The sequence below is a fragment of the Gavia stellata genome, chromosome 3 (assembly GCF_030936135.1).
Source record: "Gavia stellata isolate bGavSte3 chromosome 3, bGavSte3.hap2, whole genome shotgun sequence".
NCBI lineage: Eukaryota > Metazoa > Chordata > Aves > Gaviiformes > Gaviidae > Gavia > Gavia stellata.
This window is the reverse complement of record NC_082596.1, coordinates 1,412,583-1,440,569: the sequence shown is the minus strand read 5'-3', so window position 1 is coordinate 1,440,569 and position 27,987 is coordinate 1,412,583. Positions and strand designations below refer to the sequence as shown.

At 55.6% G+C, this 27,987-nt stretch overlaps 6 protein-coding genes across 6 annotated transcripts; all 6 read right to left on the bottom strand.

Moving 5' to 3' along the window:
- Window positions 1-117: 117 nt before the first annotated feature.
- Window positions 118-700, bottom strand: LOC132316726 (feather keratin-like). The gene is made up of 2 exons (XM_059815338.1): window positions 653-700; window positions 118-453 (listed from the first exon to the last, which is right to left on the bottom strand). Exon 2 carries the CDS (start codon window positions 424-426, stop codon window positions 118-120), a length of 309 nt encoding a protein of 102 aa, XP_059671321.1. The 5' UTR covers window positions 427-453; window positions 653-700.
- A 5,852-nt stretch (window positions 701-6,552) lies between these two features.
- Window positions 6,553-6,873, bottom strand: LOC132316791 (feather keratin 1-like). Its single transcript, XM_059815743.1, has one exon. It carries the CDS (start codon window positions 6,859-6,861, stop codon window positions 6,553-6,555), a length of 309 nt encoding a protein of 102 aa, XP_059671726.1. The 5' UTR covers window positions 6,862-6,873.
- Window positions 6,874-11,129: 4,256 nt separating this feature from the next.
- On the bottom strand, window positions 11,130-11,603 carry LOC132316723 (feather keratin-like). The gene is made up of 2 exons (XM_059815272.1): window positions 11,569-11,603; window positions 11,130-11,457 (listed from the first exon to the last, which is right to left on the bottom strand). The coding sequence occupies exons 1-2, from the start codon at window positions 11,577-11,579 to the stop codon at window positions 11,130-11,132; spliced, it is 339 nt and encodes a 112-aa protein (XP_059671255.1). The 5' UTR covers window positions 11,580-11,603.
- A 6,042-nt stretch (window positions 11,604-17,645) lies between these two features.
- Window positions 17,646-17,960, bottom strand: LOC132316781 (feather keratin 1-like). Its single transcript, XM_059815702.1, has one exon. The coding sequence runs from the start codon at window positions 17,946-17,948 to the stop codon at window positions 17,646-17,648; it is 303 nt and encodes a 100-aa protein (XP_059671685.1). The 5' UTR covers window positions 17,949-17,960.
- Window positions 17,961-20,868: 2,908 nt separating this feature from the next.
- LOC132322098 (uncharacterized) lies at window positions 20,869-25,518 on the bottom strand. Its single transcript, XM_059836292.1, is given in 4 exon segments — window positions 20,869-21,197; window positions 21,416-21,510; window positions 25,272-25,407; window positions 25,452-25,518. Coding segments are annotated over 4 exon segments (627 nt in total).
- Window positions 25,519-27,379: 1,861 nt separating this feature from the next.
- Window positions 27,380-27,682, bottom strand: LOC132316783 (feather keratin 1-like). The gene has a single exon (XM_059815709.1). It carries the CDS (start codon window positions 27,680-27,682, stop codon window positions 27,380-27,382), a length of 303 nt encoding a protein of 100 aa, XP_059671692.1.
- Between the last annotated feature and the right edge of the window lie 305 nt (window positions 27,683-27,987).

Genomic DNA, 27,987 nt, shown 5'->3' with positions numbered 1-27,987 from the left:
GAGGAGGAGCTGTGGACGGCAGGTTCACGTGCCAGGAAGGGCCAGAGGTGAATCCTCAATCCATACCGTGGCTTCCCGGATGTGTGTAGTTGGTGTCAGGGGTGTTGGTGAGGGCCCTTAGCAGGGGTAGCAGCCTCTCCTGCCGCTGAAGCAGCCCAGGCCTCCAAAGCCGTAGCCATAACCGAAGCCGCCGGAGGAGATGGGCACTCCCTGGGAGCTGAGGATGTTGCCGACGGCAGCGGATGAGGAGGATCCGACGGCGGTGTTCTGGGGGAAGGAGCTGAGGATGGGTCCTGGCAGGGTGACGAGCACGGTGGAAGGCTGGATGACGACGCGGGAGTCCTCGCACTGCCTGACACAGGGCTCGTTGCAGCTGTCAGCCAGCGGGGTGGGTCCGCAGGGGCGGCAGAGGTCGTAGCAGGCCATGTCTGTGGTGTGGAGGGTCCCTGGAAGAGAGGGTGTTGAGGAAGCGGAGGGGAATGGGGGTGCGAGGATGGTGTTGCAGGAGGGCGAGGGTTTGGGGAGGTGTGGTGTGGGGCTGTGGGGAGCGTGGTGTTAGGGAGGCGTCAGGACTGTGAGTGTGGGGTCAGAGTGTGCTGGAAGAGAGGGGCCAGGTGGGTCAGGAGAGGGAGAGGAAAGTGTTTCAGGCTTACCTTTTTTGACTGTGGAGGAGAAGGCGTCAGGAGAAGTGTGTGAGGGAGAGAGGCTCTGGGCTGACTTTTATTCTTGTCCCCAAGGGGCGCGACCATCTTTGCGCATGACAGCATTTTTCAACAAGCAGCTGTTATATGCCATAACCTCGTGATTAATAAGTTGGGACGCGTTTTCCTTCCTGAAATTCTGCAATTTCATATCCTCCTCTTGAGGACATGTCCGCTTGGCCCAGGCGGCAGCTTTTAAGTGAGAGTATTAGAGGCCAAAGGCTGGTGTTGATGGCACGTGTCAGGGCAGGTAGAAGTCATGACCAAAGCATAATAGAGGTGGGGTGTCGTCAGTGAGGTCATCCCGTGGCACTCGTGTGGTGTGGTTTGCGGGTGCATTGTGAAGAGGGGGCCCCATTTCCTCGCCTCTCTGTCAGGCTGGTCTGGGCTTTGGAGGTGTGCCAGGCGTGAGGCGCTGCCCCTTCCAATGTGTTCGGTCACTCCACACACTGCTGCCAACTCGCTAAGTCTGTCCTTAGGCCTGGCCTTTCCCGTTGGATGTGCTCTGTGGGTGCCTTGGTGCCCCTCTTGCTTGTAGGCTTTTAGCTGGGTGTGTTGGGTTTTCATGGCAAGGTTTTGGTAGCGAAGGGGCTACAGGGGTGGCTTCTGTGAGAAGGCTCCAGAAGCTTCCCCAGTGTCTGATAGAGCCAATGCTGGGTAGGTCCAAGATGGAGCTGCTAGTGGCCAAACGTGAGCCAATCAGCAACAGTGGTAGCACCTCTGTGCTAAACATATTTGCTAAGGGGAAAAATCTGCTGCGCTATATTAACTGGATGAGAGAAGGGAGAAGGCGCTGGAGCAGTGATTCCCTGCAGCCTGTGGTGAAGACCATGGTAGAGCAGTTTGTCCCCCTGCAGCCCATGAAGGTCCACGGTGTAGCAGACATCCACCTGCAGCCCATGGGGGACCTGACACCGGAGCAGGTAGATGCATCCGAAGGAGGCTGTGACCCCATGTATAGCTCTGCTGGAGCAGGTCTTCTAGCCGGACCTGTGACGCCACGGGCGATCCATGCTGGAGCAGTCCATTCCTGAGGGTCTGCACCTCGTGGAAAGGAGCCATGCTGGAGCAGTTTGTGAATAACTGCAGCCCGTGGGAAGGAGCCATGTTGGAGAAGTTTGTGAAGGACTGTCTCCCATGGGTGGGACTCCACTTTGGAGCAAGGCGGGAGTGTGAGGAGGAAGGATTGGCAGAGATGAGTGATGGCCTGACCACAACCCGCATTCCCCGTCCCCCTGCGCCGCTGGGGAGGAGGAGGTAGAGAATTTGGGAGTGAAGTTGAGGCCAGAAGAAGGGAGGGATGGCAGGAAGGTCTTTTAGGTTTTATTATTAAATTTGATTTTTTTTCTCATTATCGTACTCTTAATTTCTATTGGCAATACGTTAAATTAATTTTTCCCTTGACGGTAATTGGTGAGTGATCTCCCTGTCCTTATCTCGACCCACGAACCCTTGGTGTATTATTTTTCTCCCCCTGTCCAGCTGAGGAGAGGCAGTGATAGAGCGGCTTGGTGGGCACCGGGCATCCAGCCCAGGTGAACCCACCACAGAGCCCCACCTTCCCAGCAGAGCAGGGTCAGGGGCTTGTTCCTGCACCTGGTGCTCAGTGCCCCATGCTGTGCCGCAGGGTCCCCACGGTGAGGAGGATGGTGAGCTCACAGAGGGGGCTCTCTGTGTGACCTCAGAGCAGAGGGATGGTGGCTTGGGGTCCCCTGCACAGGTGGTCCAGGGACCCTGCAGCAGCGGGGTTGGTGGTCCGGAGACTCTTGCATGGGACCCTGCAGTGAAGAGGGGATGGTGGTGGGGGGATCCCCCCAAGGGTTCATTTGGGGACCCCACAGCAAGGTGAGACCGTGGCCTGGGGACTCCCATATCGCTGGAAGCTGGGCACGGTGACACGGGACCCTGTGTGTGTGGCCCTGGCACCCCGCCGTGAAGGAAGATGGTGTCATGGGGACTGCCAGGAGATTGGTCTGGGGAACACAGCAAGGGGGGACAGGACAGGGGACCCTGCGTGGGTGTCCCTGGCACCCTGCAGCAAGGACAAGAAGTGCAGGGTCTGTTGATGTATTTATTGATGTCAGATTTATTTGGAGGTGTGTTATTTAATCAGGGCATTTTCCCTCCCTCTTGACCACTCTGAGGTCTCTAACTTCTTCTGTGTGAGGGGTTTGGGTTGGGTTTTGGCAGCATTTCTACTCATTCATTCCCTCGTTCACCTCCCACCCCTCCCAGCAGTTGTTTTAGGGGCTGTTTTGTGAATATTACCTATTTATTGGACTGGAGGTGTTGATTTTGGGGTGCTGAGAGTGGCCTTCTGGAAGCTTCCAGGAGCTTCTGCAGCAGCTGGTGCCTGTCAGCCATCCCCTGATTGGCAGGTTGTTAGCTGCCTCCCGATTGGCAGGTTGTTAGCTCTCTCCCGATTGGCTGGTCGCTGAGGGTGCTGAGGCAGTGCCTGGCTGTGGTGAGGGAAGGCTGCGGCCGCGGGGCTGAGGCTGGTGAGCTCTGGGAGAGCTGGTGAGGCCCGTGAGAGGCCCAGGGGGAGCGGGAGCGGCAGGCAGGGGAGGCTGGGAGTGACCGCCTGTGGGGTCTTTCTTTGGGCTGAGTGCCGAGGGCTGCGGCCATTTCTCTGCGCAGTGTTTGTGGGGCCAGAGCGGGACTGGACATGGTGGAGGGGAAATGGGAGGGGCGCATGCTGGGCTGTGCGCCTGAGAACCTCGAAGTGATGTTTGTGTGCGGAAGGTTTGATGGAGCAGAATAGACTAGAGTAGAGTAGAGCAGTCCAGTTGGAAGGGACCTACAAGGATCATCTAGTCCAACTGCCTGACCACTTCAGGGCTGACCAAAGGTCAAAGCATGTTAATTAGGGCTTTGTCCAGATGCCTCTTAAACACTGACAGGCATGGAGCATTGACTGCTTCTCTAGGAAGCCTATTCCAGTGTTTGACCACGGTTTCTGTAAAGAAATTCTTCCTAATGTCGTCTGAACCAACCCTGATGCAGCTTTGAACGATTCCCATGTGTGCTGTCGCTGGGTCCAAGGGAGAAGTGATCAGCACCTCCCTCTCCCCTTCCCCTCCTCAGGAAGCTGCAGAGAGCAATGAGGTCACCCGTCGGCCTCCTCCAAACTAGGCAAACCCAAAGTCCTCAGCCCCTCCTCACAGGACATGCCTCCCAGCCCTGTCACCACCTTTGTTGTCCTCCTCTGGATGCTTTCAAGGACTTTCACAACCTTCTTAAATGGTGAGGCCCAGAACTGCTCACAGTATTCAAGGTGAGGCTGTACCAGCGCTGAACACAGCGGGACAATCCCCTCTTTTGACCGGCTGGTTATGGTGTGTTTGACGCACCCCAGGATGGGGTTTGTCCCCTCGGCTGCCAGGGCACACAGCTGCCTCCTGTTGAGCCTGCTGTCAGCCAGCACCCCCAGATCCCTTTCTGCGGGGCTGCTCTCCAGCCACTCCTCTCCCAGTCTGTGCTTGTGCCCGGTGTTACTGCGTCCCAGGTGCAGAATCTGGCATTTGTTCTTGTTAAATTTCATGCCGCTGGGCAATCATCAATGCTCCAATCTCTCTAGATCCGTCTGCAAGGCCTCTTGTCCCTCAAGAGAGTCAACAGCACCTCCCAGTTTGGTATCATCAGCAAACTTGCTAGTGGTGCATTCATCTCCTGCATCCAGATGGTTGATCAGAATCTTGAACAGAACTGGCCCTAGAACGGAGCCCAGAGGCACACCCCTGGTGACTGGTCACCAGCCTGATGTAGCCCCATTCCCTACAACCCTTTGAGCTCTGCCCTTGAGCCAGTTCTTCACCCAGGGCAGCGTGTACCTGTTCATCTCACAGTTGGACATCTTGTCCAGAGGGATTCTGTGAGGGACAGGATCAAAAGCCCTCCTAAAATCCAGAAAACCTACATCCACGTCCTTCCCTTCATCGACAGTGCAGGTGGCCTTATCGTAGAAGGCTATGAAATGAAACAGGACGTTTCCTTAGTGGACCCATACTCACTGTGCCTGATGATTGCATTTCCCTTTAAATGCCTTTGAATATCACCCAGTAGGATCTTCTCCATCATTTTTCTAGGTCCTGAGTTTAGACTAAGAGGTCTGCAGTTTCCTGGCTCTTCACTGACGCCCTTTTTATAAGTTGGAATAACGTTGCCTGGCTTGCAGTCAGTGAGGACCTCTCCAGAGTCCCAAGACCTGCCCAAATTCAGCGTAACTGTGTCTTGGGGGTTCTTTGCCACGTGGGATGTGCTTGTTGGTGAGGAAGACGAGGTGAGGCAGGAAGGGTATCTGTGCGTCTGTGTTGATGGGTGCTGGAGTGCCAGGCAGGGAAGAGTCACGCTGGGCCAATTCAGGGCTGGGCTAGGGGTGCCAGTGGAATCACATCTGCCCCCCAGAAAGGGAGGGTGGTGTAAGTGGATGTGCATAAGTCCATGGGGAAAGATGGTTTGAACCCACGATTGCTGCGGGCGCTACCTGATTTCCTTTACCTGGACATAGAGGAATCTGCTGGAGTTGAGTAAGGGGAGGTGCAAAGTCCTGTTCCTGGGGAGGCAACATTCCAGGTAGCAGGAGTGGCTGGGGGCATATTGGATAGAAAGCAGCTTAGCAGAGAAGGCGCTTGTGGCCCTGGTGGAAAACAAATGTAGCAAGAGGTAGAAAAGGACCCTGCTGCAAAATGGGGCCACCAGCCTCCAGTGTGTCATTAGGAAAAGCGTTGGCAGTAGGTTGAGGGAGGTGACCCTTCGTGTCTCCTCAGCACTGGTGAGGTCCCATGTGGGGTGCTGTGTGCGGTTCTGGTGTTCCCAGTGGAAGAAGGACATGGACGTAGTGGAGCAAGACCAGTGCAGGGCCACCAAGATGCTGAAGTGGCAGAAGCGTCATTCCTATGAGAAGAGGCCGAGGTGCTGGGATTCCTTACCTAGGAGGCAAAGAATGTGCAGGGGTTCTGTCATCAATGTGTATAAATCCCAGACGGGAGGGAGTGAAGTTGAGGGAGCGTGGTTCTTCTGAGTAGTACGCACGACTAGGACAAGAGTCCTTGGGCACAAGTAGAGAACACATGGCATTGCATGGGCGAAGAAGGCAAGTCTTTTCCAGAGTGAGGGTGGTCAGAGAGTGGAAGAGGTGGTGGAGTCTCCCTCCTGGGAGATACTGAAAACCAACCAGCCATGGTCCCAGACAACCTGCTGTGGGTGGTCGTGCTTCAGCAGTGAGTTGAAGCACATGATATCCAGAGGTTCCTGCCGAACTACATGTTTCTGTGATTCTGTTGGCTGGGAGGGCATGAGAGTCATTGTAGGGAAGAGAGTTAGTCAAGGGTGTGCTGGCATGGGGAGACTTTGTGAGAGGCATACGAAGGTGAGAATTATTGCGTCAAAGCCTTTGTGTAAGTGGTGGGTGGGCTTGTGTCATGTTCTGGAAGCCCTGAGGCACCGGCGTTGGTGGTGCCATGTTTCATGGGAGAGGTGGTGTTGTCCTTTTCCACCAACCGTGATGGGCTTTTAAGCCCTGTTTCTTCTTGGGTGAAGAAAAGTGGAGGCATTTGAGGCTGGGATGCAGGAGAACTTTATTGAGGCAAAAGAGTGAAAATGCAGGAGCACCATGTGGAGGGGAGCTGGTGTGAGGTGCAAAGAAGGAGGTGGGAGAAGAGGAGGAGGTACATGGGCCATGTTTCCAGGCAGCCCGGGCAGGCCCCTTCCCTGCCTTCTTGCTTGGTGCCTTGAGCGGAGGAGCTGTGGACAGCAGGTCAACGTGCCAGGAAGGGCCCGGAGTTATGTCCTCAATCCATACCGTGTCTTCCCGGATGTGGGTGGTTGGTGTCAGGGGTGGTGGCGAGGGCCCTTAGCAGGGGTAGCAGCCTCTCCTGCCCCCGAAGCAGCCCAGGCCTCCAAAGCTGAAGCCGTAGCCGAAGCCGCCGGAGGAGATGGGCACTCCCTGGGAGCTGAGGATGTTGCCCACGGCAGCGGATGAGGAGGATCCGACGGCGGTGTTCTGTGGGAAGGAGCTGAGGATGGGTCCTGGCAGGGTGACGAGCACGGCGGGAGGCTGGATGACGACGCGGGAGTCCTCGCACTGCCTGACACAGGGCTCGTTGCAGCTGTCAGCCAGCGGGGTGGGTCCGCAGGGGCGGCAGAGGTCGTAGCAGGCCATGTCTGTGGTGTGGAGGGTCCCTGGAAGAGAGGGTGTTGAGAAAGTGTAGGGGAATGGGGGTGCGAGGGGTGGTTTTGCAGGAGGTCGAGGGAGTGGGGAGTCGTGGTGTGGGGCTATGGGGAGCGTGGTGGTGGGGAGACATCAGGGCTGCTGAGTGTGGAGGCAGATCGTACTGGAAGAGGCAGGCCAGCTGCATCTAGAGAAGGAGGGGAAGGGGTTTCAGGCTCACCTTGTTGACCGCAGAGGAGAAGGTGTCAGGAGAAGTGTGTGAGGGAGAGAGGCACTGGGCCGGCTTTTATGCTGGTCCCCAAGTGCCCAAGGGGGTGAGGCAGCCTTTGCGCATGACGGTATTTTTCAGCAAGCAGGCGTTGCATGCCACAGCCTGGTGTGTAATGAGGTTGGACATGTTTTCCTTCCCACAGTTCTCCCTTTTTAATGTCCTCCTCTTGATTATGTGTCCACATGGCCCTGGCGGGAGCTTTTAAGTGAGAGTAGGTATTTGGGAGGATTTGAATGGAAGGTGTGTGTCAGAGTAATTGGCAGATGTGTCCAAAGCGTAGGAGAGGTGGGGTGTTGTCCCCGAGGTCATCCCATGGCACTCGTGTGGTGTGGTTTGCGGGTGCGTTGTGAAGAGGGGCCTCATTTCCTTGCGGCCGTGGAAGGCTGTTCTGGGCTTTGTGGGTGTGCCGGTCATGAGGCGCTTCACTTCACAGAATCACAGAATCATCAAGGTTGGAAAAGACCTGTAAGATCATCAAGTCCAACCATCAACCCAACACCGTCATGCCCACTAAACGATTTCCTGCAATGCCACGTCCACACATTCCTTGAACACCTCCAGTGATGGTGACTCCACCACCTCCCTGGGCAGCCTGTTCCAATGCTTCACCACTCTCTCAGGGAAGAAATTTTTCCTGCTATCCAGCCTAAAGCTCCCCTGGCGCAACTTGAGGCCACTTCCATCGCATTTGCTCTTTCCCCGGCTTGCTGCCATCTCGCTAATCCTGTCTTTAGGCCTGGCCTTTCCCGTTGGGTGTGCTCTGTGGGTGTCCTGGTGCCCCTCTTGTTTTAAGGTTGTATCAAACCAAGCCACTTCCAATCATTCGTGAGTGCTCATGGGTAACTGGGGAGGTCCCAGTTGACTGGAGGTTAGCAAATGTGACGCCCATCTGCAAGAAGGGCCACAAGGAGGGTCTGGGGAACTCCAGGCCTGTCAGTGTGAGGTCAGTTCCATGAAAGGGTATGGAGCAGATCATCTTGAGTGCCATCACACAGCACATACAGGACAAGAAGGCAATCAGGCCCAGTCAGGACGGCTTTGGAAAGGCAGGGCCTGCTTGCCTCACCTGATCTCCTCCTGTGACGAGGTGAGCTGCTTAGTGGATGAGGGAAAGGCTGTGGATGTTGTTTACCTGGACTGTTGTAAAGCCTTTGACACCATTTCCCCAATCATTCTAGTGGAGAAACTAGCTGCTCATTGGTTGGACGGGCAAACCGTTTGCTGGGTAAAAAACTGTCTGGATGGCCGGGCCCAAAGAGTTGTGGTGAATGGAGTTAAATCCAGTTGGCGGCTGGTCACAAATGGTGTACCCCTGGGCTCAGTATTGGGACTAGTTCAGTTTAATATCAATGATCTGGACGAGGGCATCGAGTTCACCCCCGGTAAATTTGCAGATGACACCAAGTAGTGCAGAGTGTTGATCTGCTTGAGGGTAGGAAGGCTCTGCAGAGGGCTGTGGGCAGGCTGGATGGATGGGCCGAGGCCAATTGTATGAGATTCAACGAGGCTCAGTGCTGGGTCCTGCAGTTGAGCGACAACCCCATGCAACGCTACAGGCTTGTGGAGGAGTGGCTGGAAAGCTGCCCACTGGAAAAGGACCTGGGGGTGTTGGTCAACAGCTGGCTGAATAGGAGCCAGCAGTGTGCCCAGGTGGCCAAGAAGGCCAACGGCATCCTGGCCTGTATCAGAAATGGTGTGGCCAGCAGGAGTAGGGAAGGGATTGTCCCCCTGTCCTCGGTGCTGGTGAGGCCGCACCTCAAATACTGTGTTCAGTTTTGCGCCCTTAAGTCTACAAGAAAGAGATGGAGGAGCTGGAGAGCATCCAAAGAAGAGCAACGGAGCTGGTGAAGAGTTGATAGAAGAAGACTGAGGAGGAGTGGCTGAGGGAACTGGGGTTGTTTAGCCTGGAGAAGAGGAGCCTCAGGGGAGACCTTATCGGTCTCTTCCACTGCCTGAAAGGAGGCTGTAACGTGGTGGGATTCAGTCTCTTATCCCTAGTAAGGAGTGATAGGATGAGAGGAAAGGGCCTCAGGTTGCACCAGGGGAGGTTTTCATAGGATACTTAGAATGCTTTCTTCATTAAAAGGGTTGTCAAGCCTTGGAACAGGCTGCCCAGGGAAGTGGTTGAGTCACCATCCCTGGAGGTATTTGAAAGACATGTAGACGTGGCGCTTGGGGTGACTGTTTATTGGTGGACTTGGTAGTGTTAGGTTAACGGGTGGAGTCGATGATGTTAATTGTCTTTTCCAAGGTAAAAGTTTCTGTGATTGTATATGGGGCACCCTGCAAGGGCAGGTGAGTTTCTGGAGACCCCGACAGTGTGGCAAGAGGCAGAGGAGGAGTGGGGCCCTGGTGAGCGAGGGCCTTTGGGGTTTTTACTTGAGCTGAGTGCCGAGGGGTGAGATTCTTTCCCTGCATAGTGTTTGAGAAGCAGAAAGAGAATTTGGAGATTGCCGAGGGGAGTTGTAGGCGAGCATGCAGCACGTGGCGGCAGAGCCGAGGCCCTGGTGGTGGTGGGTGCATGCCGGAGGGTTGATGTATGGCAAGGCCTGCCTGGATTGAGCTGAGGTGAGTGTTTTTCAGGCTGTTTGTCAGGTGAGCAGTGCTTGTTGCTGAGGAAGATGAAGGGAGGTAGGACAGAGTGCTTGCGACTGGGTGTCCGTAAGCCCACGGGGCCTGACAGGTTGCAGCCAGGAATTCCAAGGGAGAGGGCTGATGGCCTTGGGAGGCCAGTGCTCATTGTCTTGGAATGGTGATGTGCCTTGGAGCAGTTCCTGAAGACTGGTAGAGAGCTCGTATCTTGAAGAAGGTCAAGATGGAGGATCGTGGAAAGTAGAGGCTGGTGAGCTTGACCTCATTTCTGGGGAAGGTGATTGAGGAAATCCTTCCGGAAAGCACTATCAGGCCCAGGAAGTGCCAGAAGGTGCTGGAGAACAGTCAGCGTGGATTTCCAAAGGGAAAATGGTGTTTGACCAAACTCTGTGCCTTCAAGGTTGAAGTGACTGGGTGTTGGACGAGGGGAAAGCAGTGGCTGTTGTTGAGCTGTACTGGAATGAAGCCGTTGTCAGTGTCTCCCACTACGTGCTCCTAGAGAAGCTGAGAAAGCATGGGTTGCGTAAGTGGCCAGTGAGGGGGAGTGCAAAGTGGCTGAAGGGCTGGGCCCAGAGCCTTGTGATCAGCGGCAGGACAAGAGGCCATGTGCACAAGCGAAAAGAGATGGAATTCCATGAGCAAAGAAGGCAAGGCTTTCCCAGAGTGAGGGTGGTCCAAGAGTAAAAGAGGTGGTGGAGTGTCTGTCCTTGGAGATACTGAAAACCCGAGTGGCCATGGCCCCAGACAACCTGCTGTAGGGGGCCGTACTTGAGCAGCGGGGTTGAAGCACATGTTCTCCAGAGGTTCCTGCCGAACTACATGTTTCTGTGATTCTGTTGGCTGGGAGGGCAGGAGAGTCATTGTAGGGAAGAGAGTTAGTCAAGTGTGTGCTGGCATGGATAGAGTTTGTGAGAGGCGTACGAAGGCGAGCATTACTGCGTCAAAGCCTTTGAGCAAGTGGTGGGCTTGCGTAATGTTCTGGAAGCCACGGGGCACCGATGTTGGTGGTGGCATATTTCGTAGGAGAGGTCTTGTTGACCCTTTCCTTCAACCCTGATGGAATTTTATGCCCTTTTTTTTCTTGGGTGAAGTTGGAATAGCCTTGGGAGAAGAAAGGAAGTGGAGGCATTTGAGGCTGGGATGCAGGAGAATTTTATTGAGGCAAAAGAGTGAAAATGCAGGAGCACCAAGTGGAGGGGAGCTGGTGTGAGGTGCAAAGAAGGAGGTGAGAGAAGAGGAGGAGGTCCATGACAGACCCCTTCCTTGCTTGCTGCCTTGAGAGGAGGAGCTGTGGACAGCAGGTCGATATGCCAGGAAGGGCCAGAATTGCATCCTCAATCCATGCTGTGGCTTCCTGGGTGTCGGTGTTTGGTGTCAGGGGTAGTGGCGAGGGCCCTTAGCAGGGGTAGCAGCCTCTTCTGCCACCGAAGCAGCCCAGGCCTCCAAAGCCATAGCCGTAGCCGAAGCCTCCGGAGGAGACAGGCACTCCCTGGGAGCTGAGGATGTTGCCCACGGCAGCGGATGAGGAGGATCCGACAGCGGTGTTCTGTGGGAAGGAGCTGAGGATGGGTCCTGGCAGGGTGACGACCACGGTGGAAGGCTGGATGACGACGCGGGAGTCCTCGCACTGCCTGACACAGGGCTCGTTGCAGCTGTTAGCCAGCGGGGTGGGTCCGCAGGGGCGGCAGAGGTCGTAGCAGGCCATGTCTGTGGTGTGGAGGGTCCCTGGAAGAGAGGGTGTTGAGGAAGCGGAGGGGAATGGGGGTGCGAGGATGGTGTTGCAGGAGGGTGAGGGACTGGGGAGGCGTGGTGTGGGGCTGTGGGGAGCATGGTGGTGGGGAGGCATCAGGACTACTGAGTGTGGGGTCAGAGCGTGCTGGAAAAGATGGGCTAAGTGGGTGAGGAGAGGGAGAGGAAAGTGTTTCAGGCTTACCTTTTTTGACTGTGGAGAAGAAGGCGTCAGGAGCAGTGTGTGAGGGAGAGAGGCTCTGGACTGACTTTTATTCTTGTCCCCAAGGGGCGTGACCATCTTTGCGCATGACAGCATTTTTCAACAAGCAGCTGTTATATGCCATAACCTCGTGATTAATAAGTTGGGACGCGTTTTCCTTCCTGAAATTCTGCAATTTCCTGTCCTCCTCTTGAGGACATGTCCGCTTGGCCCAGGCGGCAGCTTTTAAGTGAGAGTATTAGAGGCCAAAGGCTGGTGTTGATGGCACGTGTCAGGGCAGGTAGAAGTCATGACCAAAGCATAATAGAGGTGGGGTGTCGTCAGTGATGTCATCCCGTGGCACTCGTGTGGTGTGGTTTGCGGGTGCGTTGTGAAGAGGGGACCCCATTTCCTTGCATCCCTGTCAGGCTGGTCTGGGCTTTGGAGGTGTGCCAGGCGTGAGGCACTGCCCCTTCCAATGTGTTCGGTCACTCCACACACTGCTGCCAACTCGCTAAGTCTGTCTTTAGGCCTGGCCTTTCCCGTTGGATGTGCTCTGTGGGTGCCTTGGTGCCCCTCTTGCTTGTAGGCTTTTAGGTGGGTGTGTTGGGTTTTCATGGCAAGGTTTTGGTAGCGAAGGGGCTACAGGGGTGGCTTCTGTGAGAAGGCTCCAGAAGCTTCCCCAGTGTCTGATAGAGCCAATGCTGGGTAGGTCCAAGATGGAGCTGCTAGTGGCCAAACGTGAGCCAATCAGCAACAGTGGTAGCACCTCTGTGCTAAACATATTTGCTAAGGGGAAAAATCTGCTGCGCTATATTAACTGGATGAGAGAAGGGAGAAGGCGCTGGAGCAGTGATTCCCTGCAGCCTGTGGTGAAGACCATGGTAGAGCAGTTTGTCCCCCTGCAGCCCATGAAGGTCCACGGTGTAGCAGACATCCACCTGCAGCCCATGGGGGACCTGACACCGGAGCAGGTAGATGCATCCGAAGGAGGCTGTGACCCCATGTATAGCTCTGCTGGAGCAGGTCTTCTAGCCGGACCTGTGACGCCACGGGCGATCCATGCTGGAGCAGTCCATTCCTGAGGGTCTGCACCTCGTGGAAAGGAGCCATGCTGGAGCAGTTTGTGAATAACTGCAGCCCGTGGGAAGGAGCCATGTTGGAGAAGTTTGTGAAGGACTGTCTCCCATGGGTGGGACTCCACTTTGGAGCAAGGCGGGAGTGTGAGGAGGAAGGATTGGCAGAGATGAGTGATGGCCTGACCACAACCCGCATTCCCCGTCCCCCTGCGCCGCTGGGGAGGAGGAGGTAGAGAATTTGGGAGTGAAGTTGAGGCCAGAAGAAGGGAGGGATGGCGGGAAGGTCTTTTAGGTTTTATTATTAAATTTGATTTTTTTTCTCATTATCGTACTCTTAATTTCTATTGGCAATACGTTAAATTAATTTTTCCCTTGACGGTAATTGGTGAGTGATCTACCCTGTCCTTATCTCGACCCAGGAGCCCTTGGTGTATTATTTTTCTCCCCCTGTCCAGCTGAGGAGAGGCAGTGATAGAGCGGCTTGGTGGGCACCGGGCATCCAGCCCAGGTGAACCCACCACAGAGCCCCACCTTCCCAGCAGAGCAGGGTCAGGGGCTTGTTCCTGCACCTGGTGCTCAGTGCCCCATGCTGTGCCGCAGGGTCCCCACGGTGAGGAGGATGGTGAGCTCACAGAGGGGGCTCTCTGTGTGACCTCAGAGCAGAGGGATGGTGGCTTGGGGTCCCCTGCACAGGTGGTCCAGGGACCCTGCAGCAGCGGGGATGGTGGTCCGGAGACTCTTGCATGGGTCCCTGCAGTGAAGAGGGGATGGTGGTGTGGGGATCCCCCCAAGGGTTCATTTGGGGACCCCACAGCAAGGTGAGACCGTGGCCTGGGGACTCCCATATCGCTGGAAGCTGGGCACGGTGACACGGGACCCTGTGTGTGTGGCCCTGGCACCCCGCCGTGAAGGAAGATGGTGTCATGGGGACTGCCAGGAGATTGGTCTGGGGAACACAGCAAGGGGGGACAGGACAGGGGACCCTGCGTGGGTGTCCCTGGCACCCTGCAGCAAGGACAAGAAGTGCAGAGTCTGTTAATGCATTAATTAATCTTAGATTTTTTTGGGGTGTGTTATTTAATCAGGGCATTTTCCCTCCCTCTTGCCCCTCTGAGGTCTCTAACTTCTTCCGTGTGAGGGGTTTGGGTTGGGTTTTGGCAGCATTTCTACTCATTCATTCCCTCGTTCACCTCCCACCCCTCCCAGCAGTTGTTTTGGGGGCTGTTTTGTGAAGATTACCTATTTATTGGACTGGAGGTGTTGATTTTGGGGCGCTGAGGGTGGCCTTCTGGAAGCTTCCAGGAGCTTCTGCAGCAGCTGGTGCCTGTCAGCCATCCCCTGATTGGCAGGTTGTTAGCTGCCTCCCGATTGGCAGGTTGTTAGCTGCCTCCCGATTGGCTGGTCGCTGAGGGTGCTGAGGCAGTGCCTGGCTGTGGTGAGGGAAGGCTGCGGCCGCGGGGCTGAGGCTGGTGAGCTCTGGGAGAGCTGGTGAGGCCCGTGAGAGGCCCAGGGGGAGCGGGAGCGGCAGGCAGGGGAGGCTGGGAGTGACCGCCCGTGGGGTCTTTCTTTGGGCTGAGTGCCGAGGGCTGAGGCCATTTCTCTGCGCAGTGTTTGTGGGGCCAGAGCGGGACTGGACATGGTGGAGGGGAAATGGGAGGGGCGCATGCTGGGCTGTGCGCCTGAGAACCTCGAGGTGATGTTTGTGTGCGGAAGGTTTGATGGAGCAGAATAGACTAGAGTAGAGCAGTCCAGTTGGAAGGGACCTACAAGGATCATCTAGTCCAACTGCCTGACCACTTCAGGGCTGACCAAAGGTCAAAGCATGTTAATTAGGGCTTTGTCCAGATGCCTCTTAAACACTGACAGGCATGGAGCATTGACTGCTTCTCTAGGAAGCCTATTCCAGTGTTTGACCACGGTCTCTGTAAAGAAATTCTTCCTAATGTCATCTGAACCAACCCTGATGCAGCTTTGAACGATTCCCATGTGTGCTGTCGCTGGGTCCAAGGGAGAAGTGATCAGCACCTCCCTCTCCCCTTCCCCTCCTCAGGAAGCTGCAGAGAGCAATGAGGTCACCTGTCGGCCTCCTCCAAACTAGGCAAACCCAAAGTCCTCAGCCCCTCCTCACAGGACATGCCTCCCAGCCCATTCACCACCTTTGTTGTCCTCCTCTGGATGCTTTCAAGGACTTTCACAACCTTCTTAAATGGTGAGGCCCAGAACTGCTCACAGTATTCAAGGTGAGGCTGTACCAGCGCTGAACACAGCGGGACAATCCCCTCTTTTGACCGGCTGGTTATGGTGTGTTTGACGCACCCCAGGATGGGGTTTGTCCCCTCGGCTGCCAGGGCACACAGCTGCCTCCTGTTGAGCCTGCTGTCAGCCAGCACCCCCAGATCCCTTTCTGCGGGGCTGCTCTCCAGCCACTCCTCTCCCAGTCTGTGCTTGTGCCCGGTGTTACTGCGTCCCAGGTGCAGAATCTGGCATTTGTTCTTGTTAAATTTCATGCCGCTGGGCAATCATCAATGCTCCAATCTCTCTAGATCCGTCTGCAAGGCCTCTTGTCCCTCAAGAGAGTCAACAGCACCTCCCAGTTTGGTATCATCAGCAAACTTGCTAGTGGTGCATTCATCTCCTGCATCCAGATGGTTGATCAGAATCTTGAACAGAACTGGCCCTAGAACGGAGCCCAGAGGCACACCCCTGGTGACTGGTCACCAGCCTGATGTAGCCCCATTCCCTACAACCCTTTGAGCTCTGCCCTTGAGCCAGTTCTTCACCCAGGGCAGCGTGTACCTGTTCATCTCACAGTTGGACATCTTGTCCAGAGGGATTCTGTGAGGGACAGGATCAAAAGCCCTCCTAAAATCCAGAAAACCTACATCCACGTCCTTCCCTTCATCGACAGTGCAGGTGGCCTTATCGTAGAAGGCTATGAAATGAAACAGGACGTTTCCTTAGTGGACCCATACTCACTGTTGCTGATGATTGCCTTGTCCTTTGAACGCCTTTCAGTAGCACCCAGTAGGATCTTCTCCATCATTTTTCTAGGTCCTGAGTTTAGACTAAGAGGTCTGCAGTTTCCTGGCTCTTCACTGACGCCCTTTTTATAAGTTGGAATAACGTTGGCTGGCTTGCAGTCAGTGAGGACCTCTCCAGAGTCCCAAGACCTGCCCAAATTCAGCGTAACTGTGTCTTGGGGGTTCTTTGCCACGTGGGATGTGCTTGTTGGTGAGGAAGACGAGGTGAGGCAGGAAGGGTATCTGTGCGTCTGTGTTGATGGGTGCTGGAGTGCCTGGCAGGGAAGAGTCACGCTGGGCCAATTCAGGGCTGGGCTAGGGGTGCCAGTGGAATCACATCTGCCCCCCAGAAAGGGAGGGTTGTGTAAGTGGATGTGCATAAGTCCATGGGGAAAGATGGTTTGAACCCACGATTGCTGCGGGCGCTACCCGATGTCCTTGCACTGGACATAGAAGAATCTGCTGGAGTTGAGTAAGGGGAGGTGCAAAGTCCTGTTCCTGGGGAGGCAACATTCCAGGTAGCAGGAGTGGCTGGGGGCATATTGGATAGAAAGCAGCTTAGCAGAGAAGGCGCTTGTGGCCCTGGTGGAAAACAAATGTAGCATGAGGTAGAAAAGGACCCTGCTGCAAAATGGGGCCACCAGCCTCCAGTGCGTCATTAGGAAAAGCGTTGGCAGTAGGTTGAGGGAGGTGACCCTTCGAGTCTCCTCAGCACTGGTGAGGTCCCATGTGGGGTGCTGTGTGCGGTTCTGGTGTTCCCAGTGGAAGAAGGACATGGACGTAGTGGAGCAAGACCAGTGCAGGGCCACCAAGATGCTGAAGTGGCAGAAGCGTCATTCCTATGAGAAGAGGCCGAGGAGCTGGGATTCCTAATCTAGGAGGCAAAGAATGTGCGGGGGGTCTGTCATCAATGTGTATAAATCCCAGACGGGAGGGAGTGAAGTTGAGGGAGCGTGGTTCTTCTGAGAAGTACGCACAACAAGGGCAAGAGTCCATGGGCACAAGTGGGAACAGATGGCATTCCATGGGCGAAGAAGGCAAGTCTTTTCCAGAGTGAGGGTGGTCAGAGAGTGGAAGAGGTGGTGGAGTCTCCCTCCTGGGAGATACTGAAAACCAACCAGCCATGGTCCCAGACAACCTGCTGTGGGTGGTCGTGCTTCGGCAGTGGGTTGAAGCACAGAATCACAGAATCAGTACGGTTGGAAAAGACCTGTAAGATCATCGAGTCCAACCTGAGCACATGATATCCAGAGGTTCCTGCCGAACTACATGATTCTGTGATTCTGTTTGCTGGGAGGGCGGAGAGTCATTGTAGGGAAGAGAGTTAGTCAAGGGTGTGCTGGCATGGGGAGACTTTGTGAGAGGCATATGAAGGTGAGAATTATTGCGTCAAAGCCTTTGGCTAAGTGGTGGGTGGGCTTGCTTAACGTTCTGGAAGCCACGAGTCACCGGTGTTAGTGGTGGCATATTTTGTAGGAGAGGTCTTGTGTCCCCTTTCCACCCACCCTGATGACCTATTAGGCCCTGTTTTTTCTTGGGTGAAGTTGGAAAAGCCTTGGGAGAAGAAAGGAAGTGGAGGCGTTTGAGGCTGGGATGCAGGAGAAGTTTATTGAGGCAAAAGAGTGAAAATGCAGGAGCACCAAGTGGAGGGGAGCTGGTGTGAGGTGCAAAGAAGGAGGTGGTAGAAGAGGAGGAGGAGGTACATGGGCCATGTTTCCAGGCAGCACGGGCAGGGCCCTTCCCAGCCTCCTTGCTTGGTGCCTTGAGAGGAGGAGTTGTGGATAGTAGGTTGACATTCCAGGAAGGGCCAGAGGTGCATCTTCAATCCATGCCATGGTTTCCAGGGTGTGGGTGGTTGGTGTCAGGGGTGGTGGCGAGGGCCCTTAGCAGGGGTAGCAGCCTCTTCTGCCACCGAAGCAGCCCAGGCCTCCAAAGCCGTAGCCAAAGCCACCGGAGGAGACAGGCACTCCCTGGGAGCTGAGGATGTTGCCCACGGCAGCGGATGAGGAGGATCCGACGGCGGTGTTCTGGGGGAAGGAGCTGAGGATGGGTCCTGGCAGGGTGACGACCACGGTGGAAGGCTGGATGACGACGCGGGAGTCCTCGCACTGCCTGACACAGGGCTCGTTGCAGCTGTCAGCCAGCGGGGTGGGTCCGCAGGGGCGGCAGAGGTCGTAGCAGGCCATGTCTGTGGTGTGGAGGGTCCCTGGAAGAGAGGGTGTTGAGGAAGCGGAGGGGAATGGGGGTGCGAGTGTTACTGTCGCATGAGGGCGAGCGATTGTGGAGTCCTGATATGGGGCTGTGGGGAGTGTGGTGGTGGGGAGGCGTCAGGGCTGCTGAGTCTTGGGGCAGAGCGTGCTGGAAGAGAGGGGCCAGGTGGGTCAGTATATGGAGGGGAAGGGGTTTCAGGCTCACCTTGTTGACCGCAGAGGAGAAGGCGTCAGGAGATCTGTGTGAGGGAGAGAGGCTCTGGGACGGCTTTTATTCTTGTCCCCAAGGGGCACGACCATCTTTGCGCATGACAGCATTTTTCAGCAAGCAGCTGTTACATGCCACAACCTCGTGAGTAATACGGTGGGACGTGTTTTCCTTCCTGAAATTCTGCAATTTCATGTTTTCCTCTAGAGGACATGTCCACTTGGCCCAGGCGGCAGCTTTTAAGTGAGAGTATTAGAGGCCAAAGGCTGGTGTTGATGGCACGTGTCAGGGCAGGTAGAAGTCATGACCAAAGCATAACAGAGGTGGGGTGTCATCGGTGAGGTCATCCCGTGGCACTTGTGTGGTGTGGTTTGCGGGTGCGTTGTGAAGAGGGGGCCTCAATTCATCTCAGCCCTGGGCGGCTGGTCTTGGTTTGCAAGTGTGCTGCGCGTGAGGGTCTGCCCCTTCCAATTGCATTCAGTCCCTCCCCGCTTTGCTGCCAGCTCGCTAAGCCTTTACTAAGGCCTGGCCTTTCCCATTGAGTGTGCTCTGTGGGTGCCTTGGTGCCGCTGTTGCTTGTAAGGTTGTAGCTGGGAGAAAGGAGGCTGCCTGTTTGGGGTTGTGCCTCCTTGGTGCCCTCCCTGGGAGTGTCTGCATGCAGGCAGAGGAGGGCTAATTGCAAGAGCATGTCATTGTCCTGTCAGCTACGGTTCAGAGCTCGCAGGCCCTGTGATGTGGGGAGCCCTGCCAGGCTCTCCAAAGGCTTGTGTTGGCCCCTCCATAGCGCTCCCCTTAGCTGGGGATGGTACATGTGCAGAGTCGGCTTTGGTGTGATGCAGTGCTTGGGCTATGGTATGATACGGGGCTTGGGCTCTGGTGTGACACATCCAAAGAAGAAGAATGAGAAGAAAGAGAATTTGGAGATTGCTGAGGGGAGTTGGAGGCGAGCATGCAGCACATGGCTGCAGAGCCGAGGCCTTGGTGGTGGTGGATGCATGCCAAAGGTTTGATGAATGCAAGGCATTCCCCAGTTGAGCTGAGGTGAGTGTTTTGCAGGCTGTTTGTCAGGCAAGCAGTGCTTGTTGCTGAGGAAGATGAAGGGAGGTAGGAAGGAATGCTGTGCGTCTGGAGATAAGCAAGTCCATGGGGCCTGAGGCGTCATAGCCATGAATGTGGAGGGAGCTGGCTGATGCCCTTGGGAGGCCCCTCTCCATTCTGTTGGGAAGTTGGTGGTGCCTGGGAGTGGTTTTTGATGGCTGGAAAGAGAGCTCATAGCCCTTGTATCTTGGAGAAGATCAGGAAGGAAGATCTGGGAAAGTAGAGGTTTCCTAGCCTGACCTCGTTTCTAAGAAGGTGATGTAGTAAACCCTCTTGGAAGGCACTGCCAATCCCCGTAAGGACAACGAGGTGATGGGGAGTTTTCAGCATGGATTTACAAAGGGGAAATCATGCTTGGCCAACCTGTGTATCTTCTACTTTGAAGTGACTAGCTTTGTGGATGAGGAGAGAGCCGTGGCTGGTGTTTATGTTGACTTTTCAGTAAAGCCTTTGACGTTTTCTCCCCTTAATTTCTCATAGACCACCCAAGAAATTATGGGTTTGCATAAGTAGCCAGTGAGGTTGAGTGCAAACTGGGTGGGCACCTGGAGTTGAGCCAGGGTCAACCCACCACAGGTGAGTGGACCAAGCTGAAAAGATGTGCCATATCCTTGGAAGAGAAGGCAAGCCTCTTCCAGTGTGAGGGTGGTCAAGCAGTGGAACCGGAAGCGCAGAGAGGTGTCGGAGTCTCCATCCTTGGAGATACTGAAAACCTGGCTGGCCGTGGTCGTGGACAGCCTGCTCGGGCTGACCGTGCCTGAGCAGGTTGGGTTGAAGTAGATGATTTCCTGAGTTTCCTTGTGCCCTCACTGATTCTGTTTGCTGTGATTCTGCTTGCTGTGCTGGGCAGGGAGTCGTGCTGGGGAAGAGAGTTGGTCAAGGACGTGGTGCCATGGGGAGGTTGCGTCAGAGGCATGGGTAGAAGTGCATTAGCATGTCCAAGCCTTTGTTTGTGCAAGTGAAGGGCTTGTGTCATGGGCTGGAAGCCCCCGTTTAGCGGTCTGTGTTGTTGTTGTTGTTGTTGCTGGGGACATAGTCCCTAAGAGAGGTCTTGTAGCCCTTTTCCACCCACCCCGACGGCCTGTTGAGCCCTGGCTTTGTGCTGTGTGAAGTTGGAAGAGCCTTGGGAAAGAAAGGAAGTGGAGGCATGTCATGCTGGGATGCAGGACATCTTTATTGAGGCAAAAGAGTGAAAAGGAAGGAGTGAAAAGTGGAAGAGAGCCGGTGTGAGGTGCAAGTAGGGTGCCTGTCAGCCAAGGTCCCTTGTGTGAGAAAGATCTTGTCAGAGCAGCAAGATCTTCCTGGTCTCGGCTGGTCGTTGGCTTGCCAGAAGGTGTTTGCAGCAGAGAGTAGTGGACATAGCAGAAGGGGCGATTCAAAGAAGGAGGTGGGACAAGCGGAGGAGGTACATGGGCCATGTTTCCAGGCAGCCTGGGCTGGCCCCTTCCCTGCTTCCTTGCGTTTTCCCTTGAGAAGAAGAGCCACGGGCGCCAGGTCTACGTCCCAGTGACATCCTGGAGGTGCGTCCTCAATCGATTCCGTGTCTTCCCGGATGTGGGTGCTTGGTGTCAGGGGTGGTGGCGAGGGCCCTTAGCAGGGGTAGCAGCCTCTTCTGCCACCGAAGCAGCCCAGGCCTCCAAAGCCGAAGCCGTAGCCAAAGCCGCCGGAGGAGATGGGCACTCCCTGGGAGCTGAGGATGTTGCCCACGGCAGCGGATGAGGAGGATCCGACGGCGGTGTTCTGTGGGAAGGAGCTGAGGATGGGTCCTGGCAGGGTGACGAGCACAGCGGGAGGCTGGATGACGACGCGGGAGTCCTCGCACTGCCTGACACAGGGCTCGTTGCAGCTGTCAGCCAGCGGGGTGGGTCCGCAGGGGCGGCAGAGGTCGTAGCAGGCCATGTCTGTGGTGTGGAGGGTCCCTGGAAGAGAGGGTGTTGAGGAAGCGGAGGGGAATGGGTGTGCGAGGGGTTGTGTTGCAGGAGGATGAAGGATTGGGGATGTGTGGTGTGGGGCTGTGGGCAGCGTGGTGGTGGCGAGGCATCAGGGCTGCTGAGTGTGGAGGCAGATCGTACTGGAAGAGGCAGGCCAGGTGGGTGAGGAGAAGGAGGGGAAGGGGTTTCAGGCTTACCTTGTTGACCGTCAAGGAGAAGGCGTCAGGAGCAGTGTGTGAGGGAGAGAGGCGCTGGGCCGGCTTTTATGCTGGTCCCCGAGTGCCCCAGGGTGTGAGACAGACTTTGTGCGTGACGGCATTTTTCAGCAAGCAGGTGTTGCATGCCACACTTGTGTGTAATAAGATGGGGAGTGTTTTCATTCACGAAATTCTGCAATATCATGTCCTTCTCCTGAGGATGTGTCCACCTGGCACTGGCGGCAGCTTTTAAGTGAATATTAGAGGCCAAAGGCTGGTGTTGATGGCACGTGTCAGGGCAGGTAGAAGTCGTGACCAAAGCGTAGGAGAGGTGGGGTGTCATCAATGAGGTCATCCCGTGGCACTCGTGTGGTGTGTTTTGCGGGTGCGTTGTGAAGAGGGGGCCCCATTTCCTCGCCTCCCTGTCAGGCTGGTCTGGGCTTTGGAGGTGTGCCAGGCGTGAGGCGCTGCCCCTTCCAATGTGTTCGGTCCCTCCTTGCATTGCTGCCATCTTGCTTAGCCTGCTTTAGGCCTGGCCTTTCCCGTTGGATGTGCTCTGTGGGTGCCTTGGTGCCCCTCTTGCTTGTAAAGTTGTAACTTGGTGATTCTGGAAGCGAGGGGGGTACAGGGGTGGCTTTCGTGAAAAGGCTCCAGAAGCTTCCCCAATGTTTGATAGAGCCAATGCTGGCCAGGTCCAGGATGGAGCAGCTACTGGCCAACATGAGCCAATCAGCAATGGTGGTAGCGCCTCTGTGCTGACATATTTACGAAGGGGAAAAATCTGCTGCACTATATTAACTGGATGAGAGGAGGGAGAAGTCACTGGAGCAGAGATTCCCTGCAGCCTGTGGTGAAGACCATGGTAGAGCAGTTTGTCCCCCTGCAGCCCATGAAGGTCCACGGTGGAGCAGACATCCACCTGCAGCCCGTGGAGGAGCTGAGGCCGGAGCAGGTAGATGGGCCCAAAAGAGGCTGTGACCCCGTGGAGAGCCCACACTGGAGCAGTTTTTCTGGCAGGCCTTGTGACCCCATGGGGTACGCGCACTGGAGCAGTCCGTTCCTGAAGGTGTGCACCTCGTGGAAAGGAGCCATGCTGGAGCAGTTTGTGAAGAACTGCAGCCCGTGGGAAGGAGCCACGTTGGAGAAATTTGTGAAGGACTGTCTCTATGAGAGGGACCCCACGCTGGAGCAGGGGATGAGTGTGAGGAAGAAGGATCGGCAGAGACAATGTGTGATGACCTGACCACAACCCCCATTCCCCGTTGCCCTGCGCCGCTCAGCAGGAGGAGATAGAGAATTTGGGAGTGAATTTGATGCTGGAAGAAGGGAGGGGTGGCGTGAAGGTGTTATAGGATTTGCCTTTATTTCTCATTATCCTCCTCTGACTTCCTATTGGCAATATTTTAAAGTAATTTCCCCGAGGGAAGACTTTTTTGCCTATGAGGGTAACTGGAGAGTAATCTCCCTGTCCTTATCTCGAACCAGGAGCCTTTTCTTCTATTTTTCTCCCCCTGTCCAGCTGAGGAGAGGCAGTGATAGAGCGGCTTGGTGGGCACCGGGCATCCAGCCCAGGTGAACCCACCACAGAGCCCCACCTTCCCAGCAGAGCAGGGTCAGGGGCTTGTTCCTGCACCTGGTGCTCAGTGCCCCATGCTGTGCCGCAGGGTCCCCACGGTGAGGAGGATGGTGAGCTCACAGAGGGGGCTCTCTGTGTGACCTCAGAGCAGAGGGATGGTGGCTTGGGGTCCCCTGCACAGGTGGTCCAGGGACCCTGCAGCAGAGGGGATGGTGGTCGGGAGACTCTTGCATGGGTCCCTGCAGTGAAGAGGGGATGGTGGTGGGGGGATCCCCCCAAGGGTTCAGCTGGGGACCCCACAGCAAGGTGAGACCGTGGCCTGGGGACTCCCATATCGCTGGAAGCTGGGCACGGTGACACGGGACCCTGTGTGTGTGGCCCTGGCACCCCGCCGTGAAGGAAGATGGTGTCATGGGGACTGCCAGGAGATTGGTCTGGGGAACACAGCAAGGGGGGCCAGGACAGGGGACCCTGCGTGGGTGTCCCTGGCACCCTGCAGCAAGGACAAGAAGTGCAGGGTCTGTTGATGTACTTATTGATGTCAGATTTTTTTGGGGTGTGTTATTTAATCAGGGCATTTTCCCTCCCTCTTGCCCCTCTGAGGTCTCTAACTTCTTCTGTGTGAGGGGTTTGGGTTGGGTTTTGGCAGCATTTCTACTCATTCATTCCCTCGTTCACCTCCCACCCCTCCCAGCAGTTGTTTTGGGGGCTGTTTTGTGAAGATTACCTATTTATTGGACTGGAGGTGTTGATTTTGGGGTGCTGAGAGTGGCCTTCTGGAAGCTTCCAGGAGCTTCTGCAGCAGCTGGTGCCTGTCAGCCATCCCCTGATTGGCAGGTTGTTAGCTGCCTCCCGATTGGCAGGTTGTTAGCTGCCTCCCGATTGGCTGGTCGCTGAGGGTGCTGAGGCAGTGCCTGGCTGTGGTGAGGGAAGGCTGCGGCCGCGGGGCTGAGGCTGGTGAGCTCTGGGAGAGCTGGTGAGGCCCGTGAGAGGCCCAGGGGGAGCGGGAGCGGCAGGCAGGGGAGGCTGGGAGTGACCGCCTGTGGGGTCTTTCTTTGGGCTGAGTGCCGAGGGCTGAGGCCATTTCTCTGCGCAGTGTTTGTGGGGCCAGAGCGGGACTGGACATGGTGGAGGGGAAATGGGAGGGGCGCATGCTGGGCTGTGCGCCTGAGAACCTCGAGGTGCTGTTTGTGTGCAGAAGGTTTGATGGAGCAGAATAGACTAGAGTAGACTAGAGCAGTCCAGTTGGAAGGGACCTACAAGGATCATCTAGTCCAACTGCCTGACCACTTCAGGGCTGATCAAAGGTTAAAGGATGTTATTAAGGTCATTGTCCAGATGCCTCTTAAACACTGACAGGCATGGAGCATTGACTGCTTCTCTAGGAAGTCTGTTCCAGTGTTTGACCACGGTCTCTGTAAAGAAATTCTTCCTAATGTCGTCTGAACCAACCCTGATGCAGCTTTGAACGATTCCCATGTGTGCTGTCGCTGGGTCCAAGGGAGAAGTGATCAGCACCTCCCTCTCCCCTTCCCCTCCTCAGGAAGCTGCAGAGAGCAATGAGGTCACCCGTCGGCCTCCTCCAAACTAGGCAAACCCAAAGTCCTCAGCCCCTCCTCACAGGACATGCCTCCCAGCCCTGTCACCACCTTTGTTGTCCTCCTCTGGATGCTTTCAAGGACTTTCACAACCTTCTTAAATGGTGAGGCCCAGAACTGCTCACAGTATTCAAGGTGAGGCTGTACCAGCGCTGAACACAGCGGGACAATCCCCTCTTTTGACCGGCTGGTTATGGTGTGTTTGACGCACCCCAGGATGGGGTTTGTCCCCTCGGCTGCCAGGGCACACAGCTGCCTCCTGTTGAGCCTGCTGTCAGCCAGCACCCCCAGATCCCTTTCTGCGGGGCTGCTCTCCAGCCACTCCTCTCCCAGTCTGTGCTTGTGCCCGGTGTTACTGCGTCCCAGGTGCAGAATCTGGCATTTGTTCTTGTTAAATTTCATGCCGCTGGGCAATCATCAATGCTCCAATCTCTCTAGATCCGTCTGCAAGGCCTCTTGTCCCTCAAGAGAGTCAACAGCACCTCCCAGTTTGGTATCATCAGCAAACTTGCTAGTGGTGCATTCATCTCCTGCATCCAGATGGTTGATCAGAATCTTGAACAGAACTGGCCCTAGAACGGAGCCCAGAGGCACACCCCTGGTGACTGGTCACCAGCCTGATGTAGCCCCATTCCCTACAACCCTTTGAGCTCTGCCCTTCAGCCAGTTCTTCACCCAGGGCAGCGTGTACCTGTTCATCTCACAGTTGGACATCTTGTCCAGAGGGATTCTGTGAGGGACAGGATCAAAAGCCCTCCTAAAATCCAGAAAACCTACATCCACGTCCTTCCCTTCATCGACAGTGCAGGTGTCCTTATCGTAGAAGGCTATGAAATGAAACAGGACGTTTCCTTAGTGGACCTATACTCACTGTGCCTGATGATTGCCTTGTCCTTTGAACGCCTTTCAGCACCACCCAGTAGGATCTTCTCCATCATTTTTCTAGGTACGGAGTTTAGACTAAGAGGTCTGCAGTTTCCTGGCTCTTCACTGACGCCCTTTTTATAAGTTGGAATAACGTTGCCTGGCTTGCAGTCAGTGAGGACCTCTCCAGAGTCCCAAGACCTGCCCAAATTCAGCGTAACTGTGTCTTGGGGGTTCTTTGCCACTTGAGCAGTGCTTGTTGGTGAGGAAGACGAGGTGAGGCAGGAAGGGTATCTGTGCATCTGTGTTGATGGGTGCTGGAGTGCCTGGCAGGGAAGAGTCACGCTGGGCCAATTCAGGGCTGGGCTAGGGGTGCCAGTGGAATCACATCTGCCCCCCATAAAGGGAGGGTTGTGTAAGTGGATGTGCATAAGTCCATGGGGAAAGATGGTTTGAACCCACGATTGCTGCGGGCGCTACCTGATTTCCTTTACCTGGACATAGAGGAATCTGCTGGAGTTGAGTAAGGGGAGGTGCAAAGTCCTGTTCCTGGGGAGGCAACATTCCAGGTAGCAGGAGTGGCTGGGGGCATATTGGATAGAAAGCAGCTTAGCAGAGAAGGCGCTTGTGGCCCTGGTGGAAAACAAATGTAGCAAGAGGTAGAAAAGGACCCTGCTGCAAAATGGGGCCACCAGCCTCCAGTGTGTCATTAGGAAAAGCGTTGGCAGTAGGTTGAGGGAGGTGACCCTTCGTGTCTCCTCAGCACTGGTGAGGTCCCATGTGGGGTGCTGTGTGCGGTTCTGGTGTTCCCAGTGGAAGAAGGACATGGACGTAGTGGAGCAAGACCAGTGCAGGGCCACCAAGATGCTGAAGTGGCAGAAGCGTCATTCCTATGAGAAGAGGCCGAGGAGCTGGGATTCCTAATCTAGGAGGCAAAGAATGTGCGGGGGGTCTGTCATCAATGTGTATAAATCCCAGACGGGAGGGAGTGAAGTTGAGGGAGCGTGGTTCTTCTGAGAAGTACGCACAACAAGGGCAAGAGTCCATGGGCACAAGTGGGAACAGATGGCATTCCATGGGCGAAGAAGGCAAGTCTTTTCCAGAGTGAGGGTGGTCAGAGAGTGGAAGAGGTGGTGGAGTCTCCCTCCTGGGAGATACTGAAAACCAACCAGCCATGGTCCCAGACAACCTGCTGTGGGTGGTCGTGCTTCGGCAGTGGGTTGAAGCACAGAATCACAGAATCAGTACGGTTGGAAAAGACCTGTAAGATCATCGAGTCCAACCTGAGCACATGATATCCAGAGGTTCCTGCCGAACTACATGATTCTGTGATTCTGTTTGCTGGGAGGGCGGGAGAGTCATTGTAGGGAAGAGAGTTAGTCAAGGGTGTGCTGGCATGGGGAGACTTTGTGAGAGGCATATGAAGGTGAGAATTATTGCGTCAAAGCCTTTGGCTAAGTGGTGGGTGGGCTTGCTTAACGTTCTGGAAGCCACGAGTCACCGGTGTTAGTGGTGGCATATTTTGTAGGAGAGGTCTTGTGGCCCCTTTCCACCCACCCTGATGACCTATTAGGCCCTGTTTTTTCTTGGGTGAAGTTGGAAAAGCCTTGGGAGAAGAAAGGAAGTGGAGGCGTTTGAGGCTGGGATGCAGGAGAATTTTATTGAGGCAAAAGAGTGAAAATGCAGGAGCACCAAGTGGAGGGGAGCTGGTGTGAGGTGCAAAGAAGGAGGTGAGAGAAGAGGAGGAGGAGGTACATGGGCCATGTTTCCAGGCAGCACGGGCAGGGCCCTTCCCAGCCTCCTTGCTTGGTGCCTTGAGAGGAGGAGTTGTGGATAGTAGGTTGACATTCCAGGAAGGGCCAGAGGTGCATCTTCAATCCATGCCATGGTTTCCAGGGTGTGGGTGGTTGGTGTCAGGGGTGGTGGCGAGGGCCCTTAGCAGGGGTAGCAGCCTCTTCTGCCACCGAAGCAGCCCAGGCCTCCAAAGCCGTAGCCAAAGCCACCGGAGGAGACAGGCACTCCCTGGGAGCTGAGGATGTTGCCCACGGCAGCGGATGAGGAGGATCCGACGGCGGTGTTCTGTGGGAAGGAGCTGAGGATGGGTCCTGGCAGGGTGACGACCACGGTGGAAGGCTGGATGACGACGCGGGAGTCCTCGCACTGCCTGACACAGGGCTCGTTGCAGCTGTCAGCCAGCGGGGTGGGTCCGCAGGGGCGGCAGAGGTCGTAGCAGGCCATGTCTGTGGTGTGGAGGGTCCCTGGAAGAGAGGGTGTTGAGGAAGTGGAGGGGAATGGGGGTGCGAGTGTTACTGTCGCATGAGGGCGAGCGATTGTGGAGTCCTGATATGGGGCTGTGGGGAGTGTGGTGGTGGGGAGGCGTCAGGGCTGCTGAGTCTTGGGGCAGAGCGTGCTGGAAGAGAGGGGCCAGGTGGGTCAGTATATGGAGGGGAAGGGGTTTCAGGCTCACCTTGTTGACCGCAGAGGAGAAGGCGTCAGGAGATCTGTGTGAGGGAGAGAGGCTCTGGGACGGCTTTTATTCTTGT

What these genes read in the sequence shown, in the direction of transcription:
- LOC132316781 (XM_059815702.1), bottom strand. Translation starts at nt 17,948, where the DNA reads ATGGCCTGCTACGACCTCTGCCGCCCCTGCGGACCCACCCCGCTGGCT.
- LOC132316783 (XM_059815709.1), bottom strand. Translation starts at nt 27,682, where the DNA reads ATGGCCTGCTACGACCTCTGCCGCCCCTGCGGACCCACCCCGCTGGCT.
- LOC132316791 (XM_059815743.1), bottom strand. Translation starts at nt 6,861, where the DNA reads ATGGCCTGCTACGACCTCTGCCGCCCCTGCGGACCCACCCCGCTGGCT.
- LOC132316726 (XM_059815338.1), bottom strand. Translation starts at nt 426, where the DNA reads ATGGCCTGCTACGACCTCTGCCGCCCCTGCGGACCCACCCCGCTGGCT.